The 22,483-nt window shown below is 44.3% G+C and overlaps 1 protein-coding gene across 1 annotated transcript in view; it reads left to right on the forward strand.

The window, feature by feature from the left end:
* Positions 1-7,965, forward strand: part of BMP2 (bone morphogenetic protein 2) — a 203,896-nt gene extending 195,931 nt beyond the window's left edge. The window contains exon 6 of the mRNA XM_068675388.1: positions 737-7,965. Coding sequence (XP_068531489.1) covers positions 737-740 — 4 coding nt within the window. The 3' untranslated portion in view covers positions 741-7,965. The remainder of the gene's footprint in view (positions 1-736) is intronic.
* The last annotated feature ends 14,518 nt before the right edge of the window (positions 7,966-22,483 follow it).

Genomic DNA, 22,483 nt, shown 5'->3' on the forward strand with positions numbered 1-22,483 from the left:
GGTAAAGGCAAACTTCCTGTTGCTTGACAGAGAATTGCATCCTTCGTAAAACACACCGTGAGGCCAACGGGTAATTGTAAACATAGGAAGATCCACTCCTCTAAGCATCGCTATGCCCGGGTAGTGTTAGTCACAGAATCGGCAGTTCCGTACTGATTTTGAGGAGGAAATATGCATGCATCAAGCTTGGCAAGTCAACAAATTCCTGCAGAATTGGTTTCAAAGTATATCTTTTTAAATTCCTAACCCTTAAACTCTCTAGATTGGAGATGTGAGAGTGCTGCACTGAAGTTTGAGTAGGATTTTTAAAGAAAGGAAACAAAACAGAGGCTTTCCTACATAGGTAGTAGAAAATCATCTTACACCTCAGTTGGTTTCCTGGACTCTGCTAAATAGTGTTGGTGATCAGACAGCCCTCCTGAGAAATGTGGCCTTTCTGATATCTTCTAAGTCTGGTAATGACTGCTCAATAATCCTAAACACCAAAAGTATGCCGTTACCAAAATACTCTAGAAATTATTTTGGTTTGTTAGTACTTATTAGTGTTACAGTGCTCTACAAGAAGCAGTGAGCTTTTTTTTTCCTCTTAAGAGGAGAAAAAGCAGAAGATCTAGAACGCAAAACTGCCTTTGTTACTCTATAGCCCGTTTCCCCTAAACTTGTTGCTTCTAGGCACTTAATATAATCTATATAGGCAGAGATTGTGATAGATAATGTCACCCTTTGTGCATTTCAGATAAGCATCTCTCTAAACACAAATGTGATCAGCATCTCTCCTTGTCCTTTTGAGAATCAGTAACAGCTTTGTCGAGTGGCTTGATAATTTTTGCGCAAAATTCAGTTGGACTTCTGTGGTCAGCAGCATGTAAAAATGACGCGGGAAGATCTTCAGCTGAGGTAAGCTCTCCTGAGAGCACTGGCCATTTTCACCAAGCAGGATCCGTTCTGCTGCGCTAACCTGGGCTCGTCATAATCAGGCACCGAGACCTTTCCTGCTCACGTGGCAGTTGGGTTTGGGTGTCCGCAGACTGCCATATCACCTGCTTGCTCCCCTGCTAGGCAGGTAGAGGTCTTGCAGTGGTGCAATCAGTACTGATGAGGCTTGGAGAGGAACATTATTGTACTCTCAGCTTTGAAGATGGAGCTCATCTGGACTGCATTTATATTAGACACACTTTGCTACACTATTATAAGAGGATAATTATTGAACTATTTTATTATATAGCTATTCCTAAATCGTTGATTTTTTTTTATTGATTTCAGGAGGCAGCTAATTGCCATATGGCAGCTTGATGTTAATGTTTTATGAAGATCAGGAAACAAAAGTTTATGAAAAGCTTTTGTATAGTAACTGCAGAGTTTCAAGAACTGTTTTATACTTCCTGACAGTGCAGGTCTGGCTTAATGGTTTGTTTTTATTGCTTAAGAGTGTAAACCTTTCTTTAGCCGATGTGTGGAAATTATATCCTCATCCCGCATTACGCATTTCTCATTGCTCATTACTCATTCCCTGCTTTCATTTCTGCCATCTGTAATCAGAGCTTTACTGTTTCAACTGCATGTAAAATGCTCCTCTCCTTTGCACAGTAAGATATATTTCTTTAGCACTCACCCACCCCTTAAAAAAAAAAAAAAGAAAAGGAATGAAAAGAAAGAGGAAAAAAAAAAAAGAAGGGGAAAAATGGAGGAAAAGCCTACTCTGTCTATATTGTTTTTCTCTGTTTTGGGTGGAGTCTGTCTTAGATTCTGGTTGCTAGATGGTTTCTGTAGTAACAAGCAGAGAAAAAATTCAAGAGTGAAAAAGCACTTTTAAAGGTGCCATATCTTGCCTGAAGTATTATTTATCTAATTATGGATATGGAATGCTTCTCTTCTCCTTTACATTAAGGCAACCTTTCCCCTTTCAGTAGGGCACGCTGCTGCTATGAGAACTTGATTTGTTGTGTTCTTATAATGCGAGAACATGAGAACCACAAGGCTTGTTCCCAGTTGACTTAAGCTGCTCAAAATGAGGATGAAAAGCCAAAGGCATTAAAATGTATTTTTAAAATGTTATAAATGGTTGTTACAGGCACAAACCACTTTGTTTTTTAGTTACATAGGAAAAAGAAGAAGTTAAGTTCACAAGCCGGAGTTTACATGTGGTTGCTGCAAGGAGGCTGTTGGATAAGAGTGGTGGTCTTTTATTTTATTAAGCTACTGTGTACAAGGAAAAAAAAAATCCCAGCTCCTTTAGAATATATATTTTACTCTGCTGAACTTCTATTTTTTTTCTTTTATTTCTCCTAAGAGATTTTGCAGGTGTATGAAAAAGTAACAGTTTGTGTGTGTCCACTACATTGGACTTGCTTGGGCACAAACAGGATGCCAAAATGACTGTAAGATTGGTTCTTCCCTTTCTCTCTGGTGCTAGTCCTTCATGAGCTGTACTCCTGATAGCCGTGTCTGCAACAGGCGGTAGTGGTTTCCTAGGGTGGAAATTTTTTCTCTTTGGAATCCAGGCACATGTCAGGGCTCTTGGGGTCTAGCCCCCTTTGGTCCACCAGCCTTGTGCAGTGCGCGCTTACCAAAGCAGGCACACTGCTTTTCTCCTGCTTCTGTCTTATTTGCAGAGGGAAATTTGTCCCTGCCTTCAGCAAGAATTTTAGTTTGGGAAGGCTGCGAAGTTTTGCACGCGTTGTTTGCACCTGGGAGCACCAGGGACCATGTTTGTAACTTGCCAGCAGTCTGAAGGCCAGAGCTCATTTGCTTCTGTATTTACATAGTGCTGTGAAGGCTCAGCTGTGCTGCCTGCCCGGGCTTGTATTGCCCTCGACAGGCAAACAGCGGCTGAGAGCTGTTGGACTTCTCCAGAGCAATGAAACTTGCAGTGGGTCAGCTTGGCTCTCGGCTCGTAAGGCAGGGCAGCGATGGGTTTTGCTCCCCACAGTTCATTCCCGTGGGGGCTTCTGCAGAACGTGGCTGGCTCTTGGTGCAGAAACTGGACTGGGTTAGGGCAGCGGTTGGGTATACTGGCTGAGCTCCAGGAAAGAAGCAGCTGTCTGGCTTTTTAGCTGGCAACAAGGCAGGGAAGAAGTGAGGGGTGAGGGAAGTGGGGAAAGGCCTGCAGGCTTTTGAAGCTGAAAGTGTTAAAAGTTTCTGAAGTAACCTCAGGTAGAGAAATGAGAACAGCGAATTGATAACAAAAGTTCAGCTTCCCACAACAGCTGGACTGTGGCAGATTTACAATTTAATGAGGCTGATAATCCCATTAGAGATTAAATTAAGAAGGTTTTTCTGGGAGATCACCAAGAAAATTATGAATATTGTACTGTAGCTTGGGTTGTAATGCCAAGGCGGTGGAGAGCTGACATGTACTTCTTGCACTGCAGGATGCTGCTTCATTCAGTGTGTCTCATTAAAACAAAGCATTCAACTCCAGCAGAGTTTCACTACAAACAGAGGCAAATGTATTATTATTATTATTACTATTATTATTACTACTACTACTACTATTACTAGCATCATCATCCTGGAAACAACATGCAGATTAAAAGATGGAAATACCAACCAGATCTGCAAGTGCGCGTAGCTCTACTGAGTTCATTCTCAGACAATCTGGCTCTTTTTATTAAAGCAAAGCCTCAGAAGGCAGGGAGAGCACATATGAAAAAGAATGTATTTAAGGTAACTATTGACATAACTCCAGTAGCTTGGAACTTTCACAAAAACATTTTTTTATGGCATCCTGCACACCCTAGTGATGGGAAAGTGTTGTACGGAATAATGACTCTGTAACCACAGACTTCAAAAGTATAGAATGTCTGCGGCATGATGGAAATAGCTGTTTCCACATCAATAATATACACACAGGCATATTGAAGCTTAATTGCAAGGCCAATGGTGATGGGAGGGGGAAGGGGAGAGGATGTCTGACCTGCCACTGCACCAAACACGCGGGCTGAGCAGAATGCCTCTGCTTTACAGCCAGAAACAATGATTCATTTCATTATAATCTTGACTTTTGCATTTTTCTCATGACTTATCAATAACTTCGTATGGGACTTCATAGACCATTGGAGTTATTGGCTTGTTAGGAATTAGGAAGAGAGACAGGGTGTGTATTATTTCTGATAAACATTGCTCACTGACAATTGTTTTAAATATTCTATTTTAAGGACAGTTCTGACACAAGTTTTCTGCTTGCATTTTCTCTTTTCCTTTGAAGGAAAAGATCTTGCACTTAAAAGGAAGCTTGCTCTTTTAAGAATCCAGCATCCTTGTGCATTTTCATGAAAGGTCCTGATCCTCCAGCTGACATTGTAGTATTGACACGAAGGCAGTTTTGATGTCACAAACTGTTGTCGTTGGACCAGCTCCTAATGCGTGTGGAAGCTGTTTTCCCAGCCCAGGAACTGTGAAAAAAAATATAGGCCCAGCAGCTTTAAGTGGAAAATGAGCAGCTTTGTACTGCAAAATCTTATTGGCATTATTGATTGTCTTTTATTCCTGTTGTTCAAGGCCTAGGTTACTGGAATGGCGGAAAAGTAGCTATTATTTTAGCTTTCAATGTACAGACCAGTGGCATCATGCAGGGTTACTTTAAAGCATCCAGTGCTGGAATGCTGTGAATACACCACAAAATCTGAGATCCCTGCAAAGAAATTTCCTCACACTCTGGGGAAAAGCCTCAGAATGGCACCTTGAGACCCAAAATTCAGAAGGAAATGGAATTGAAGCTCTCCTTTTCTTAATTGCAGGTATTTTTAAAGTCCATCAACACTTTTATTTACTTAGGTTTAGCAATAGCCTATGTTCTGGATGATGTTGTTACTGAGGGGAGAATCAAAGACTAATTGATTTATTTTTCCTGGTCTGGTGATTTATTTTTATTTTTTAACTTTTTTTTTTTTTTTTTAAAAGGAAATAGCTAGTTGTTAACTACTTTTTGACAGGTTGGGCAAAGAATTCTCCCAGGTTTGCAAATGAAAAGATTTTCATCTTTGAAAATATAACCCAAATGTACCCTAGAGGGCAGAGTCATTTAGAGAGAGATCCTACACACCTGCTAAGTGACTGATTCCTGCCCACTGCAGAGTTCCTTGGTGAGAAGGACCAACGCCTGGGAAACTGGAGTGGAGAGCGTGGGTGGAGCTCTGGTGTTTGTCGGCAGCAAAGGTTGGGAAAGTGGTCTGTGACTCTCCCATGTGCAGGTTCTGGAAAAAAAAACACAACACAAAACACTACCAAAACCAACCAAGCAACAACAAGAACAAACAAAAAAACACCTAAAAAAAATAAAAATGCCAGTAGTTTGTGATCAGCTCTGTGTAACCCAGCAGGCCATTCCACTGGCAGGTAGCTACTGCAGTTCTCACCTGCTGGAAGGTCTTAGCCTGTTTTTGCAGGTTTTTAAATCGAAGTAGTCTAACTTGTGTGTTATATCAAAGAAAAGAAACCAGGTGCTGCCCTTTCCAACAGCTGCCTCCTCTTGAGACCTTAGCCATGCAGCGGCTTACTGCCAACTTTTCCATCTAACTGGTGAGGAAAGTTTGTTGTTCTGTAAGCCTGAGTGTCTGGGAACGATCTGGAATGTCTTTCCAGCTCATCTTGTATGTGAATACATCCTTCAGTGTTTCAGGCTCCAGTCCTCTCTTTTTTTACCCCATTCATCTGAGGGGGAGGGGAAAAAAGGGTCAGATGCTGGGACACTTTGAAGAATGTGCCTTTACCAAGCCTTGGTTTTTCTCTCTTCCTGGAACTCTCATTATATGATCCTGGTTTTCTGAGCCAATTGTTAGCCCAAGGCCAAATCCTTAACCTTGGGCTAGATAACAAAAGCACAGCTGAGGTGATCTCGACTACTTTAAAAAGGCTGTCTACTCTTTGATGCACTCAGAATGAGACTCATAATTCATTTTAGTTCCAAAGGTTGTTCTTAGCATGGGAAATTAGCAACCTCTGTGATAAAGAGTCAGCACGTTGAGTGTGTGCGTGCCTTATGTTGATCTCTGTGCTGCATTGCGTTCCTCGTCCTAGAGGGTGTTGGTGTGTCTAGGGAGAACCCGAGACTGAATCCTACCTGGGGAGCTTTGCTTTATGTAACCGCATCGGTTCATTCGAAGGCTTGGATGCTTTGTGCCAACAATCAGAGGCTGTTTGGCCTCTGACTTACAGCTGGAAATGAGAGGAGTGCGTAACCAGAGTGTATGCCCAAGAGAAATTAAGCTGAGGTCAGGTTTGTTAGTGGATATCAAAACTGGCTTGTGAAGTGCAGCCCTCTTCTGTGCAAAGACTGCAGCGACGAGAGGCTGACGCGTGGCACTGAGCGCTAGCGGCTGGCAGCGCGACGTGCACAAGTTCCTCGGTCTGCGTGGTGTGGAGGCTTCTCTGTCAGGGCCTTCCTGAGCTTTTCTTTGGGAGAGGGCTCTTCCACCAGATGCTCTGCTGCTGAAGTCTTGGTGCTACTCCTAACATCTCTGCAGGTTTATTTTCTACTCTAATCCAGCCCGCCTGGTGGCAAGAAGCATGGCAGCACTGTTGGCTGTAGCATCAAGCGGGCCTTATCACAGAAGGTAGAGAATTCACGGCCAAGCTGATAGCAACAGGACTGGCTTTGGCAGCCAAACCTGTTAAAAAGACATGCTGCTAGTCAAATACTGCATCAGAAAAAAGGGCTAGTCTAAGCAGCAGGGCCACCAGACTAAGGAGTGGAGAGGCTGCAAACCTCACTGTGCTGCAGGGTTGCAGTGCACCATCGGGAGGGCCCCTCGCTGTCGTTTTGTGCTAATCCTCAAATAGTTTCTCCCTGCCTCCTAAGTGTTTTCTAATGATACGTACCTGAAGGAATTTAGAGATGCCCAAATGCGCTGCTGTTTATCCTGTAGGGTAGAGATAGATAGCTACATTAGATGGCATAATAACAGGTTTCGTCCGCTGGTAACAGGTTTGCATGCGAACCAGGTCTGGCCAGTATTAAATTGGAAAGCAAAGATGGCTTTGTGATTAAGGTGCTGGAGTGGGACGCTGGAAATCTGGGTTCAAGTTGTGGGTCAGCCATAAACTCCCTGTGTGACCTTGAGCAATATAATTATTCTGAGACTTCAAAGGTATCTAAACAATTTGGACACCCATTTTCCAGTCATTTTAATTAACTGGGATGCTTTGAAATGCTTAGCTTTAATCTCTCAGTGCCCAGAATTCTCATTTGTACAGCCAGGATAATAGTATTTCCTCGCTCACGAAGAGGATGTGCGTGTTACTGGGTGGGAAGTGTGCAGCTACTCCAAGTGTGGCAGATACAGAGCGTGCAGAGGGTTTAGCAGGAGGGAGCATGCTGAATTTTGCAGGCACGGGACTGAAAAATCTGGGGGTGTTTGGTACAGGGCAAACTGCTTATTTCAGTGAGACTTGTTTACACACAGGCATAAACTGGGGGATAGTTACTTACCATGATATATTGCCATCATATTGGGGTCACGGGGAGATAAATTCTGCTGCAAATAAACTCCAATGAAAATATTTACTGGGGGGAACAGCTCATTTATTCAATATTTCATTTAGGTCCATAACAACATCTTGCCATTTCTTTAGTGTCCTGCCATTCTTTAATAGTGAATATTAAACTTTTACAAGATAAAGCAACTAGTTATTAACATTTTCATTTCTGTAGCTTTACTTCATAACAAGCCATGCTCCCACTTAAACATCACCTACGGTTATGTCCCTTTGCCCAGTGTTACATGGGTGTGTAATGAAAAGCCTGTAATGCACGCAGGCAGAGGGAAGGGTTGAAAGAGCCACGGGAGTCTTTAAATCCTTCATTTTCTGACTTTTGTGGGTTTAATACACAATCTTAACATTCCATTAATAAGTTTTTTGTTGTTGCTGATTTTTTTTTCCCTTAAGAGATTAAAGGTTCCTTCATTTTTTTTTCTCTTTTCTCCTTTTTCTCCCCCTTTCTTTTCCTTTTTTTTTCTTTCTCCTTCTCTCTCTCTCTCTCTTTTTTTTTTTTTTTTTTTTTTCTCCTTTCTCTTTCTTCCCTACTCTCTTTGGCCATGCCAGTTTTGTGTGTTGGGCAGGCAGGGAATGAAAAGCTGTCTACAGTAACCACTGATGCTACTCCCAGAGCTAAGTTGAAGGCTTAGAGGGCTCCTCTAAGAGGCAGAGGGCTGCTGTTCCCAGAAGGATGTCAGTCCAGATGGAAAAATGTTTTGAAGGTCCTGGAACCTGGGTTCTTCACTGGCTCTCGAGATGACCATCACCCCTCAGCACTTCTGTTACTAACGTGCTTTGCAAGCTACTTGCAAAACACTGTGTCGTGCTATAAGCTGTCAGAATATCTGATCCTGCTTGTTATGGTAGTTATTGGCAAGTTGGTGGTAAATACACATTGAAATGAGGTTTCACTGTACAAATATGGAGGGAAGAGCCGTGCTACTCTGAACAGCTTCAGCTGGATCCGTTGCAGTGATGACTTTGGTATTAATCAAACCAGAGTCCTTGCCACTGCTCTGTGTATTAACTTATCAGAATGACTGCTTTGTAGGCAAGAAAACCTGTCTCTCTCTCTCCTTGTTAGGATGAGTGGCATTATGCTAGGGTCGTAATGGACTAACTTGTTATTTATCATTAGGAAGTCTCAAATCTGGCTGGCAAGATATGCCTTTCTCTTGAAGTTTGCTTTTCAAAGCAACTATCAACTGAGCGCTTTTTTAATGTGCCGATGTGTTTGCCTGCAGAATAGGTGAGCAAATATTTTTCTCAGTTTTATTCTCAAGTCAATATAGTGAACATCCTGATTTTTGAATGGCAAATTTTCCTCTATAAAACTTCACTGGAAAAAGATAGTGAAAACTGGTTGTTGTTTTCACTGAAAGCCAGAGTTATCGGAGTAATAGAATGGATTTGGGGTGGTAACTATTGTTACTTAAGATTTTTCTATTACTTTGATTTAGCTTTTTACTGAAGTGAGCAGATAAGGAATACTGGCAAAGGGTTACTTTATGTTGTGTACTAAAGATTTTTCAGAAGAATAACTATTTTATGATTAGGCCAAGTAAACATTTTCATGTAGTCTCATCCTGTGGAATGTGGTCCTCTGTCTTGGTTTGGTAGATGCCTACCTTAAAAACAAAGTAGGAAAGAATCACATCTAGATACCTTGCAAAAGTTAAAAAATCTAAAGAAAACTGCCTGTGCATTTACCAGGAGAAAGTAATGCACTGAATTAACCAAAAAAGATAAAACTAAGAATGAAATATGGCAATATTTCTTTTTTGTTTGTTTTGTTTTTGCCAGTGGCCCAATTCTGGAAAAAACTCTAAATGTTCTTATTAGCTATTTTGTAGGCTAGGCCCATGAAAAAGTTTTGGACAGAACTTAATTTAGTACGTTGTTATAAGCTCTGATATCTGCCCAAGTTCATGAACCTTTTGAACAACAGCCCCCCTCATGCCCCTGGGGTTCTGGAGAGGGATTTATGGTTTCATGTGCAAAACAGTGTGAAACTTGGCACTTTTGCATCGCCTGAACCCTTACAAATCCAGAGCACTAAGCAAATCAGGGGCTGTGAGCTCACCCAGCTCAGAGGCAAAGTAAAGGTTTATTGAAACTCGCAGCAACTTGAACTAAATTCTGTTTAAAAAAATCTGGCCCTTAGTTTCCCATTGTTGCCTTATCATTTACCTGGGGGAAATCCATCCTGCAGGGCAGTTGCGGAGGCAAATGCGGTAAAAATTACGAAGTGCTCAAATAAGGATGGTGGCAGTAGGGGTGTTGCAGGGGGGTTTAAGGTCGTCTGATACATAGGAGGGAGATTGATGACCAGGAGACACGAATGTCTTAACAGCCAGTGTATAGACAGAAGTTCCTCGGAAGTCTCACCTGCTGAAGAGCCAGGACAGATCAGTCACTGGGGCTGTGTGACAGGGTGAGTGAGTCACAGCCAAATCAGGCACTCGTTTACATCACCAGGCTTCTTCTGAGCTTGTGTAAGCTGTGCGAGCCAGTTCAAACTGAAGGCCAAGCTTGCCTTATACTTACTCTGGTTTCAGTGGGGTTGAAAGATTGAATGAGCATTTGGCCAGAAGTCCAAAAAACTACCTACTGCCTGATTTAAAGCCAGCAAAGGTGCTGCCTGCAGCCAGTAACCGAGTCCTTCAGAAAGAGAGGGTCAGGTTCCTGATGCTACTCTGCGGCACTTCTGCAGATCCTGTCTTTCTGATAAGAAATGAAGACTCTGACAGTCATTGACTGGGGGGATTGGACAGGGCCCACAAGGTACAGAAATGCTTCTTCCTTTGCTCATTTCCTGGCCTTGCCCTCTGGACAGGTGCAGTAGGCAGACTGGCTGGCTGGGAGCTGTCCTCACTCAGGTAGGTCACGTTATGCCTCTTCCTCAGCTCCTGGCACAAGCCACTGCTGCTCACCCACTGGCCTAAGTTGGCAATAAGCAAACACTTCGGGCATTAATTCTGTGTTGCGTTGCCTTCACTTCTACACTGTGTACAGAACTCCAGAGATCCTCCACAAGTCTGAACGGACCCCTTCCAGAGTCACTTGTAATCGCTGCATTTATATTATACAGGTTCCACTTGTGATCCTACAGGGTACTTACATGTACAATGATAGTACCGTGGCTTACAAGGTCACAATAGGAATATTCTGCTCTTAACACAAGCAAAATTCCAGTTACCAAGAAGAGGATTCACTTTTCTGATACTAAGCAAACCCCTTTTAGGAGATCCATAACCCTTCCCCTACCTGCTGGAAGCTTGATGGCGTGTAAGCAATTCAGGAGACTCATGGAGCGCATCAGAGACAACTTTTTGGTGCTGGATGAGCTGACTGATGGAGGAACAGTGCTCAACCTGCTGCTCATGAATAAGGAAGAAATGTTTGGGGATGACTTGGCTGCAATATCATAGGATGGTGGTTTAAGAACCTGAGGAAAGAGGGAAAGGCGAGTAATGCAATAATCACTTGGGACTTCAAGAGTGTGGACTTCGGCTTGTTCAAGGAGCTGGTAGGCAGGATCTCCTGGGAGTCTGCCCTAGAGGGCAGAGAGACCCATGAAAGTTGCTTGATCTTCAAGGACAGCCTCCTCAAAGCACAAGAACAGTCCATCCTGATGTTCAGGAAGCTGAGCAGGTAAAGCAGGAGGCTAGCTTAGCTGAATGGGGAACTCCTGACTGATTTTAAATGCAAAAAGGAAAAGCATGGAGGTGGAAGCAGGGACACGCTACCAAAGAGGAGCACAGAAATGTTGCCTAGGTGTGTAGCAACAGAATTAGGAAACTCAAAACTCAGCTGGAGTTGGAACTCACAAGGCTTGTGAAGGGTGAGCAGATCATTTCTACAGGTATGTCAGTGACAAAGGGGAAGCCAAGGAGGATGAGGGCCTTCTGCTGTCTGTGGCCAGCAATGAAAGGCATGGGACAAGGCTGATGCATTCAGTGTGTTGCTGGGGGCCTTTACTGGCAAGATCTGCTTGCAGGCCTCTGTGCATAGTGGCAGAGTCTGGAGGTGAGGTGGTACCTGTGTTAGAGGAAAACTAAAGATCACTAAGGTAGCGTGGCACTAACAAACCCATGGGACAGGGCAGGGTGCATCTGAAGGTGCCGAGGGGCTGCTGGGGTTTAACATCTTCATCAGCAACCTGATCAAGAGGGCGGAGTGCTGCTTTAGTGAGCTTGCAGCTGGCACCAGCCCCTGGGAAGTGAATCGATACGCTAGCAAGTGAGGATGAGGGACTGTTGGAGGGACAAGCTGGAGGAATGGGCCCACAGGAATCTCCTCAAGTTCGATAGAGACACAGGTAAGGTTGGAGACAGCTGAGGAAAGGTTGGGGAACAGGTCTGCAGGATCCTAACTTATTTAGTTAGGGGGATCTTATGAGAGTCTTCCATGACCCAAAAGGAGGGTATAGAGGGCATGGAGCCAGCTTCAGAGGTGTGCAGTGGAAGGACGGGAGGCAGCTGCCACAGGTAACAGCAAGGGGAAATCTGACTGAATATAAGGAGAAAGTTCAGCACTGCACTAGTGGTTTAGCACTTTATTCCCGAGGAACTGTGAATTTTCCACTTTTGGAGACTGGATGTGGCCCTGAGCAACCCGGTGTGACCTGAAGCTGGCCCTGCTGTGCGTGAGCAGGAGGCTGGCCAGGAGGACCTCCAGAGCTTCTGTCCAACCTCTGTCCGCAACAGAGAGAAAAGGCAACGAGGAAGAGCAGTAGATGGATCAATAATGTAATGAGTTCTTGTTTCCATATATGAGATATTTTTGTTTGTGCTCCATTTAACAAGCAGAGAAAAAGAAAATATCATGTTTTCACCAAAATCATTAAAAATGTATATGTGGGAGTTCAGTTGCAGTATGCAGATTAGGAGGTCACAGACCTGTTAGAGTGCTGTGACCAAGATCAGTGGAATAGTGTAAGAAACAACTCTTATTCCAGGCATTTTTTCTCATAAATATCAGTTTTGAATTAATCCTAACAATGGGTTTAAAATGATTTTCTTGCAGATAAGAAGCTATAATACTAGCTTCAATCAGAATTTTTACAAGAAAAAGTGTTAAATACAGGATGAAAAGTTATTTCAGTAGAAAAATAAAGTGAAGTATTTTGTATTTTTTGCTCGCAGAACCATTGAGCCGTGGATGAGCTGACGATATAGGGACACCTTCAACCAATTAGAAGAGAATAAAAAAGTGACAGCAAACTGCAACCACTGACACCTGTTAAAATTCAAGCCCATGCTAGAATATCAAGTTTATGCTGAAATATTTACCGAGTGTATTTTTGTTTTAAATATGACTTCCCATCCTGGTATTTGCAGGTGCATTGTACTGGAGTGAACGCAATCATTTTGTTAATTGCAGTTCAAGCTCATTAGGGAACTATAAAGGCAGAAGAATGAATGTAACCGTGCATTAAATGGTAAATGATTTTGGGGTGGGAAGCAGTCAGGTGTGTTGCCCTAGGCTATGATTTTCCCCAAATTAACATACATAGCAAAGAAAGAAAGAATGAGGCGGGTGGGAAGAAAGAAAGGCCACAGGTCACCAAAGCAAACCTCCCAAACTTCAGTGACGCTGAAGGGAAACGTTAGCTGCTGAAGTGTTGAGAATCTAGCTGGTGCTGGCTCATACCGGGCAAGTTTTGTGCTGCTTTAGGTTCATTCAGGCCGAATATGGTGAAATCCAAACCGACTCCACACTGTTCACTTAGTCAATGTGTAACTGAGCGGAGTTTCAGGAGGTTATGCTGCAACCTGCAAGACCTCTCAAACGTGCAACGTTAATGGCATTTATTACAAAACCATCTTGAAGTAGTGTATGCTTGAGCAGACAGCCAAATGTTTCCCCTCAGAGTTCTGGTGGAAGATCTGTAAGCCCAGAAATGGGTTAGTGCAAAGGTTGGTTGCTTCCATCAACTTGCCGGGGACTCTCCAGCCAGCAGGGATCCCTGTGCTTCCCGAGCTGGTTGTACAAGCATATTTTGCCATCTTAGAATACTAATCATCTGGTGAAATACAAACCTTGGCCAGCACTTCAGATCTGAATAACAATATCTATGTGTGTCTCAATATTTGGGTGTCTAGATTGAGATGGTTCAAAGGGAAATTTCTTTGGATTGCTGGGATTTGGGTGTTCTGGAAAATCAGGCTCCTTTTTGTTGTCTTTTTTTTTTTTTTTTTTCCTCCTTTTTGCCTTTGATTGAAGTAGAAATACTTGTTTGGGGAAAGGAGGAAGGTGGTAGGAGAACCAAGGGCAGAACTGAAAGAAAAGTTTCCTCTGGAAAGTTTTTAAACTGAAATTGCATTTTATGGAGAAGCCCCTATTTTTCTTTTCTTTTTGTCAGTTTCTTGTCTGTTTGAGCCAAAAGCATTTTTGCTTTCTGCCGCCCTGGTGAATTGATTAAGCAGTCAACAAAACTGAAAAGTTTTGTGATTTTCAGAAAATGTTTGTAGTACCTTAAAGGCAGTTTAGGTACAAATGGCCTAAGGTGGTTTTGTTGTTGTTGTTGCTCAAGCCTTCAGAAAAATAGCTGCTGTCTGTCTCGTCCTACAGATTCCTCGATGGGAAATAGAGAAATGCCATTGTTTGCTGGTGCTTATATCTGATGAGGCTATGTACTCCTTAGCTATTGTTTCATTGTATTTGATTCAATTTCTTTGTTCGTTAGACACATCCCAAAGAGAAAATAGACAGCTGTGGACAGTGTTCTCTCAGAGCTTAAACCTAATTACAAAAGCAATTAGTCTGAAATAACAAAAGTATGTATATTAGTCCTGAATTTTACTGGGGAAAATAATTGCATTTTGTGGGAATCACAGCCCTAGAAGTATAATGGGAAGGAAGATTTTTTTTTTCTCCTCTCTTCTCACATACCTGGTGCTACGTAAGGTCAGGGGAGAGCTCCTGGGGTGGACTTGGTTGAATCTTCTCCAGCAAATCCTGAGTTCTTTGAAGTCCCAGCTTTGGCAGCTGCTGCCAACTTTACTGTCCAATGTGAGACCAGTAAAACCAGATTTTGCTGGTAGGCCCTGTCTCCAAGAGGCCTTCCTTTTGTAGAATCAAATATAGGCAGTTATATTGTATTTAATAAGATGGTTATTTGTTCCTAACAGTTTAAATGCAAAGGTTTGTACCCGTCTACTGTGCTTTTCTTATTCCCACGTAATCCATTTGTAGTTTGTTTGCACATTTTTTATTTGCCTATGATGTATGTAGTCGGTCTGCAAAGAAAATGCATCCAACTTTGTGAGGCTAAAATGTAAGTTCTCTGTTTGAGGTAGACAGGTGATAAGTTGTTCAACCACAGCCAAGTGAGGCAAAGTAAGAAAAAAGCTGTGCCTGACAGCTAATCAAAAGGAATAATCGTAGTAAAAGCAAAGCAAACAAAAAACAGCTCTGGCCAGACGGGTACAAAAGCCCTATTTATTGGTGGCACGTGGGCAAATATAGTGGAAATAATTTTTAAAATATTGCAGGAAGGAGTTTCAGCCATTGTACTGTTTTCTGTAATTATGAAGGGTGGATCTGATATATAAAACTTCCCAGAAGTTTGCAGTAAATCAGAGCAAGCCCATCTCTTCACTTAACAATGTCAAAATGTCAGTGGCAGTGCTGCTCGGTGTGTGTGTGTTTTTGCACGTATGTGTCTATAGCATGTGGTTGATGTGGGACTAGCACTGCCGTTTTTTATTTATTTTTTATTTTTTTGAAAAAGGGGAAAAGAAGTTTAGCTTGCCTTGAAACATTAAGATATCCTCCAATTTGAGCAGCTCTAGCACCACCGTGCTGTTGAGATTTGGCAGGAGAGTGACTTTCACTTCATTTTCCTGCCAAACCCGGCCACTTAATGAACATTTCAAACCTCTCAGCTTGCACGTGCTCCGCTGATGTTTGAGGGAAAAATACCATCCTTGCAGAGCCAGCTCAGGCTGCTCCCCACAGCCCCCACCCATGACGGGCACGTCCTCTGCAGAGATGGAGGGGGCATGGGCAAGAAGGGAGTTGCTCGGTAATTGCAGCTGTATTTCCAGGATGGGAGTAATCTCAGGAAAACCTGTGTCTCTAGCTGAGAGCCTCCCTCTAGTCCCAGGAGAGGGTTAGATGATTGCAGAGAGTTCCTACATCCCCTTGGTGCATAGATGCACAAACAATAGAGTAAAAAAGAGAGCAGGAAGCCTCTGCATTTTGGGAGATAGTCGAAAAGTTTGTGCTCAGCATATTTCCCTGCAGAAACCTGAAATGGAGCTGGTCATTCCTGCATTCACCCAGCTCAGCAAGTAGCTGCGAAGCCCCCAGACAAGTGCATGCTCAGCCCTCTTTTGCCTGCACTGCAGAGGACAAGGAGCTCGCCTTCGCACAGGTACTTCGTCAGCTTCAACTCCAGGGGTCCCAGCACTGCTGGAATTTGTTTCCAGTGATACAGTGGATTTTTATAGCTTCGTTTTGATTTCTTAGTTTTTGAAGTCAAGGGAATCACATATGCATGTGTGTGTGCGTGTCTGTGTGTGAACTGTATTTAAAAACACTTAGGATGTACCAAAATTATCTTGCAACTTTAATTCTCTTCCCAGGCCTGCTCCCGTCTTCTGTGTTACGATACAGCCTTTAATTAGACCACTACAATTACAGACCTGCTTGTGGAAAGAATCAGGGTTGTGCAGTAAAAGACACTATTGTCCCGAGGATCTCTACCCCATTTCTGGCAGGAGGGGGAAGATGAACAGTGAATGAGGTGGGGGTTTGTGGAAAGACGAAAAAATATTTAAGGCTGTTCAGATGTACGCTAGGGAGCTGGAGCTCTCAGTGCTTCTGCCAGAGTGATTCCAGGCAAGTCGCTTAAACCAAACTCTTCATGGGTGGTCACCAATTAAGTGTTCCTCATATTCTGGGTATCTGACTTGAGACCCAGGGATCTGACCTGAAATGCTGAGCAGCCACAATTGCAATAGAAGCTCAGGAGAGCTGGCTTATAGCAAATGCCTGAGTGCTCTGGGAAATGAAAAGCCTTTGGCAATCCCCAGCCTTTGCACCATCCCCAGAGCTATGGATCCTTCAGCTCCTCTTTCTCTTTCCTTGCTTTCCAGCCTCCAAAATGGGGGAAAGGTCGTCCCTGCGCTTCGTTGGGAAACAGCGCGGATACATTTTTGTGACGCGCCTAAGCAATAGCGTCAAGAGCTCCATGGCAAAGCAGCTGAGGACGTGGCTCATTCTGCTGCTGCAGCTGGGCTTGAGTCACGTGCAGTGAGGCCAGCCCGGGAGCACGCAGTGCATGCCGAGGCTCCCATCGATTATCCATCAGCTCTGCAGGGTCAGGGCAGCCCCTTCCCGGCCCTGGCCGAGGCTGGGGCACACCCTGCAGTGAAAACAGGAGCGGGGTCATCCCACTGCTGAGTCCCTACTCAGGCACAAGGTGCAAGAGGAGGGAAAATTGCTCCATTTACCATAACCCTGGCTTTTCATCACTTTCGAGAGCTCAGCTTTGCAAGAACATTAAGTCTTTTCTTATCTGTTTTGTGAGCAGCAAACATCCCTGTAAGCCCCCCAGCAAAGAGATGTTTTCCTAATGGTCCTTTCAGGCAGAGCGCGCCGCGTTAGTGGCTTGTTATTAGGAAGAGAACTTGGAGACGCAAATGTTGATCTTCTACTCCACAGCAGTTTATGGCTGGATAAAAGGTTTCTGAAAATAGGTTTAATTTAAATAAAACAACTATCTCCACTTTAATTTTTCATGTGTGAACGCTTCAGAGAGTGCTTCTGTAAACTTCATTACAACGCATGCCATTGCGTGCCAAATTACAACTTTCAGGATCTTTGAAATTAGGCATCTGTTATCTCTTGCCTGGGGTTTACTTAAGGAAAACAAGAATTCAAAACATGAATGCGCACAATCTTTACAAAAATACTGATGTTTACAGTTTGACCTTTACTTTCTAGTGTTTACCTAAGGGCTAAGTATTTGGAATTATGCTTTGGCTTATAAATGTTTATCATCTAATAGGAATGATATCAGAGTTCTTACTAAAATAAAGAGTTCCCTGGAATAATTTGACCAAAAAAGAACCACAGTGAGGCGAAGAAAGGAGGAAAAAAAAAAAAAAGCTCGAAGAAGGAATTGGGTCTTGGGCCTTGGTGGCATTGCTGCATTTTGATGGAGAAGAGTCCCCCCAGGGCAGGTGTCCCTGCAGTCCCAGCACCCTTGGGGTGGCAACACACTGCTCCTCAGCCCAGCCCCGAGCTGCTCCTGCTCTGGGGTAAAACTCTCGGCCCTCAGGGAGGCCCTGAAGGTCACACTCGAAGCTGGCAGCTCTGGAGGATATGGGGCCAGGCATGAAGCGTAGCTGAGGACTGGCAAATCTGCAAGCAGCTACGGCCTTGAGGAGGTACAGTAGTCTCAGCACGGGGATCTGCGTGGGAGGCTCGTGCAAGGTGCAGGGTCAGGAGTGGTGTGAGTGAAGGTGCAGGCTCATCCTGTGCTCTAAGCCTTTGGAAAGGTGCCTGGCAGTAGTGGGGCTCTCCCGCAGCTGCTCTGCAGCTGTTGTGTAGTGTAAGAAAACCAATATCACTATTTTTTGCTGCTAGTTTTTGTTCTTTGTTTTTTCTACAAAACTATTGAGAAGACTGGACGCTCCCTAGGACTGAAACAGGTGGAATTTCTGACTAAAGTTTCTAAGAAGCCAGAAGAGGCTCGATGAGATGATGATGTGCTGGGGCATTGGCGCTAGGCATGGTGTAGGAAGGGCCAGAGAGAGCTCCACTGTAGCTCCAGGTTCACACTTTCACCCTCACAGTAATTGCTTTTCATGTTCCCTGAGCACCTCAAGTTGCTGTCATCTTTGTACGAGATGCTTGGGTCTTCCCTCCTCTGAAAAAGTGGTGCTCTTCGATATGCCTTTGTCACATGGATACGGAAAGTCGGTAGGAATTCAGTTTAAGAAAGGTGACTCAAAGTGCCATTACTGTGTCCTTGTCCCCTGCTGATGTACATGTATACACGCTGAGATGATGCTTGGTTTCCTCTGCCTCTAGTGAGGACACCCTGGGCCAGTCTTTGAAGGGTTTATCTTATCGATTCTGTTTATTGATGAGCTTACTGCTTGCCTGCCTGTGTTATTTCTTACCATTCCTATACAGACATTTTCTCACCCCGCTTTAAAACAACTCTTCTGTCCCTCTCCCCAAGAACAGCACCCGAGTATTTCCAAACATCACGCAGCTACAAAGCTCAGCACAGTTGAGCTGTTGACTCCAGTTGATAGCCTGGTGAACGTGGGCTAATTTCAGACCACACCCAAGATCCAGCCCGTTGCTGTGATGAAACAGAAGTTTATAGGGACTGAGTTTATTGCCACTGCAGCATTTTTTATTGCCCTAGTGCTCCATTAGTGTGCAACAGTGCCACCACGGAGCGGGAAAGCCTGAACTCAGGGCAAAGGGAGCCAGCCCTGGTTTCTGCTGCATCTATTGACCCTTAATTCTCATATCCTCTACACGTGGGGGGGCTTTTGAAGTGATATTGTAGCGGTTAGGGCTCTTGGGATGGCTGGTTTGGTGTTTTTTCAGGTTTTTGTTCGTTTGTTTTCCAGCTGCACAGATCAGGCCCTGCATGTTTTTTAATCATAGCTTTGCTCCACATGCAAGCTCTGTGATCTTAATGAGCTGGTCTCTGATTAGCTTGCTGTGGAGAGGAAAAGGATTATATTTAGAAGACATCCCTATTTTTCTTGAAGTAGGATCATAAAATGGTTTGGGATGGAAGAGACCCTAAAAATCGTCTGATTCCAAACCCCCTGCCATGGGCAAGGAGACGGTGCCCCCTGCTTTGCTTTGAGCCCATCAGACACAATTTGGAGGTAAACCACTACCTTTCTGATGAATTTTTGCATTAGATTTTTTTTTTCCCCACTGGCACATCTGGCTACAAAAGCTGCAGGCGAGTGGGGAGCCACACATGCCGTGGGGCCTCCCTTCAGGTGGTAGCCCCAGACGTAATCGCTTTGCTCCGGTCAGGGGGAAGCATGGTTCGTGTGAGGAAATGCCACTGCCGGGCAGAGGAGGGTGGCTGAGCAACGTATGGCAAGCTCTGAAGCACTAGGAGCACGCTAGTGGAAAGCCCAGGGCTGCCAAATGATGGAGATGTCAAGGGACAAAAAGCTGACACGACAACTGAGGTAGGAATGGAGGTGAGGCCTAGCTCTGTCCCTTGCTCCTAGGCCGCTTGATGCTTCTCCTCCAGCCTGCGCCGTCCCTCCGCTTTCTGTGAGGGGTTTGCAGTGAGGGGGAGGATGGCAGACATGCACTTGCTGGAGATCACGGCCTTGGCACTGCCCGAGGAGCAGAGCTGGCCCAGGGAGCGCTGATCCCCTTGGCCTTGGAGGTCTCCACGTGCTCTGGTGACAGTCCCAGGGGCGAACCTGGCTGAGCAGGCTCTGCTGCTGGTGGGGTCACTGAGGATTTATTTAATGTAATTACTGTGAAGCTCCTGCAGGCCTGGCTGGGTAAGGAGTGTGTACAAATTTCCAAAACCTTTGAGAGACCTTTGTATGCACTATTCCTTTTTTTTTTTTTTTTTTTTTTTCTTCTCCAAATTTATGGCAAGAGAACAGAATGTGAAGCAGGTCGACAAGTTTTCCGCCACTGCCTCTGGCATTAGCTATGATTCATTAGCCCAGCCCTGAAGAGATGTTCAGAGGTCCAATAAAGCTATTCAAGATCTTGTTTTGAAGGCTGTGCAGGAACAGGGAGCAAGAGGCTCTTTACAGTGTAACGCCTTCCCTTTCTCTTCAGGAGCAGGGTTGATTAGTTATTTTTCCTGCTTGCCTTTGAAGCTAGTTTTTTTAATGTATATTAAACAGTGCTCAGCCACATATTTTGATGTGATGGGTTTGCAGGACTGGCGGTAGGGAAGGCAGGCCTGCCTCTGTCCTATCCTCCTCCCTGCGTAACCTTGCTACCGCTGCCGAGAAGAGTAAAGTGCATGTAAATACAACTTCTCAGATGGCACTTTTTGCCATTGTTCCCAGAGCACGTATCATAAAGAGCCATGGCAATTAAAAGGACAAAATATTAGAAATAGCATCTTTAAGTATGTCTCAGTATAATCTTCCAGTGTTTTCTGGGAAACTGAATTGTGTGTGGAAGTGAAGTCAGACTCACCTGATCCATAGGCATAGAATAGGCAGAAAAGCAGACCTATTTCTTTAGGCTACACATTTCTTGGAGTTTTATGAGAGAGGCAGAGCTGCTCATTAGCTCATATGAAGTGGCAAGTAACAAAAAATCTTCAGAGGTATCGAGTTAGATTGTAATCTCAGCTCCAAGAGACTCCACCAGCTTCGGTGTAGCTATTCCTAATGGATACTGGTCAATTAGGGCAGAATGAGCCCCGTCCTGTTTTACAAGTATTCTGTCGCGGGTCATATGTATTAATAGATGATGACAATGCTAATTTGGTGTGAGTGCTTGAGGCAGCCTGTGGATGGTCCGCCTGGAATCATGTGGCCACAGGAAAAGCCCAAATCCTCTGTTTTCGGACAGGCCTACAGCCTGTTAGGCAGGACCTGTGTTTATTCTAGGCAATATTTTCTCTAGGTTGTGTGAGAAGTCTTCTTCGCCCTGTTTGGAGCAGTTCCTCGCCCAGATTATTGGCCAGAATTTGGATTCAGGGTTTGCTAAAAGAAACGCTTGATGATATCTGGCTTGCCAGTGGCAGATGGACTCCTTTTCCTCTCTGCTGAATGAACTAATAGACTGAGCAAAATCAAAGTGAGATCACAGCTGGACTACTGGTCTTTCAGTCAAAGTCACATATCATCTGCTAGGAAAGCTATCCGAGCTAACCAGTATTTATGTGGAGCAGCTGAATTTAGTAGCTTAATATCTGAATAGTGGCGTTATTTTTTCACGCAGGCATTCCAGCACTTCTTTCCATTTTGCCGCCTTTCCAAGCAGCCATTGTCCGGTGTTATCTCTGCAGACCACGGTCAGATAACACCGGACAGTGTGCTGGTACAGTACAGACATCGGCTGGTTAATTATCAGCTCCTCTATCAAGGCAGCTTTAACAAGGGAACGTATCTTAATGGGGTGGCTGGTTAGGAAGTCAGTTTGTTTCCTCATTCTGTAAATGTTATTACCGATTTCATGTCACTAACTGCATGTTTCAGTCCAGGTTTGGAGCCTGGTGTAAATCTGCACCGACTTCACTGCAGTTCTCCTGTGCCTGTGGTGCCCAAAGAGACACATGCTTCCACCAAAACTTGCTTTTGCTCTGCTTTTTTTGTACCTGCATCGTGCTGGCATCGTTTTCCCCAAAGGTGATTAGGTCTTTTAAAAGAGGGACCCATGTTTACTCTGACAGAAGTGAAATCATTTTCTCAGCACCGTATCCCTCCCCAAACTTTCTTGCCTGGGAGGAGTCATGTCAGATGGTAGTGGAGCAAAAGAAGGGCTCGTGGGGTTGGTGAGTGAGCCTCGCTTCATGACTGCATACAATTTTCTAGTGTGTTACCTGCTTATCCAGGTGAATTAGACTCCTGAAGTAATTCTAGGGCAAAGGAGATTGTATTAGCTTTGAACTAGTGCAGTTTTCTCACCCTCAAAGCAATATAGGTCCTCTCCTGTAAAACCCTCTGTTAGGTTTGATACTAGCCACAGTCTATAGGTCCCAAACGCAGATTTTTGGTACCATCTCAGCAGCTGTGATCACTGGCATCTGCCTGGCAGAGGAGGAGGCATCAGTTCGGACACCCATGGAAGTAACCCTTGAGGTGTGTGGGGGGATTTTAAAGGCTTCTCATTTGTACGTGGGACTGGCTGGAGACAGAAATGAGCAATGTATCAGCCCAGAACATGCAGTTCTTTGTGGGGACACTGTATGGTCTGGTTTCATCGGCACAGCATTGAGTCTCCTGCCCCAAAGGGACATGCCCTGCGTTTTCTGCTTTTTTGTGAGCATTCCTTCAGTTCTGGGTGAAAGGCACCATAC

Source organism: Anas acuta, chromosome 3 (assembly GCF_963932015.1).
Source record: "Anas acuta chromosome 3, bAnaAcu1.1, whole genome shotgun sequence".
NCBI classification, from domain to species: Eukaryota; Metazoa; Chordata; class Aves; order Anseriformes; family Anatidae; genus Anas; species Anas acuta.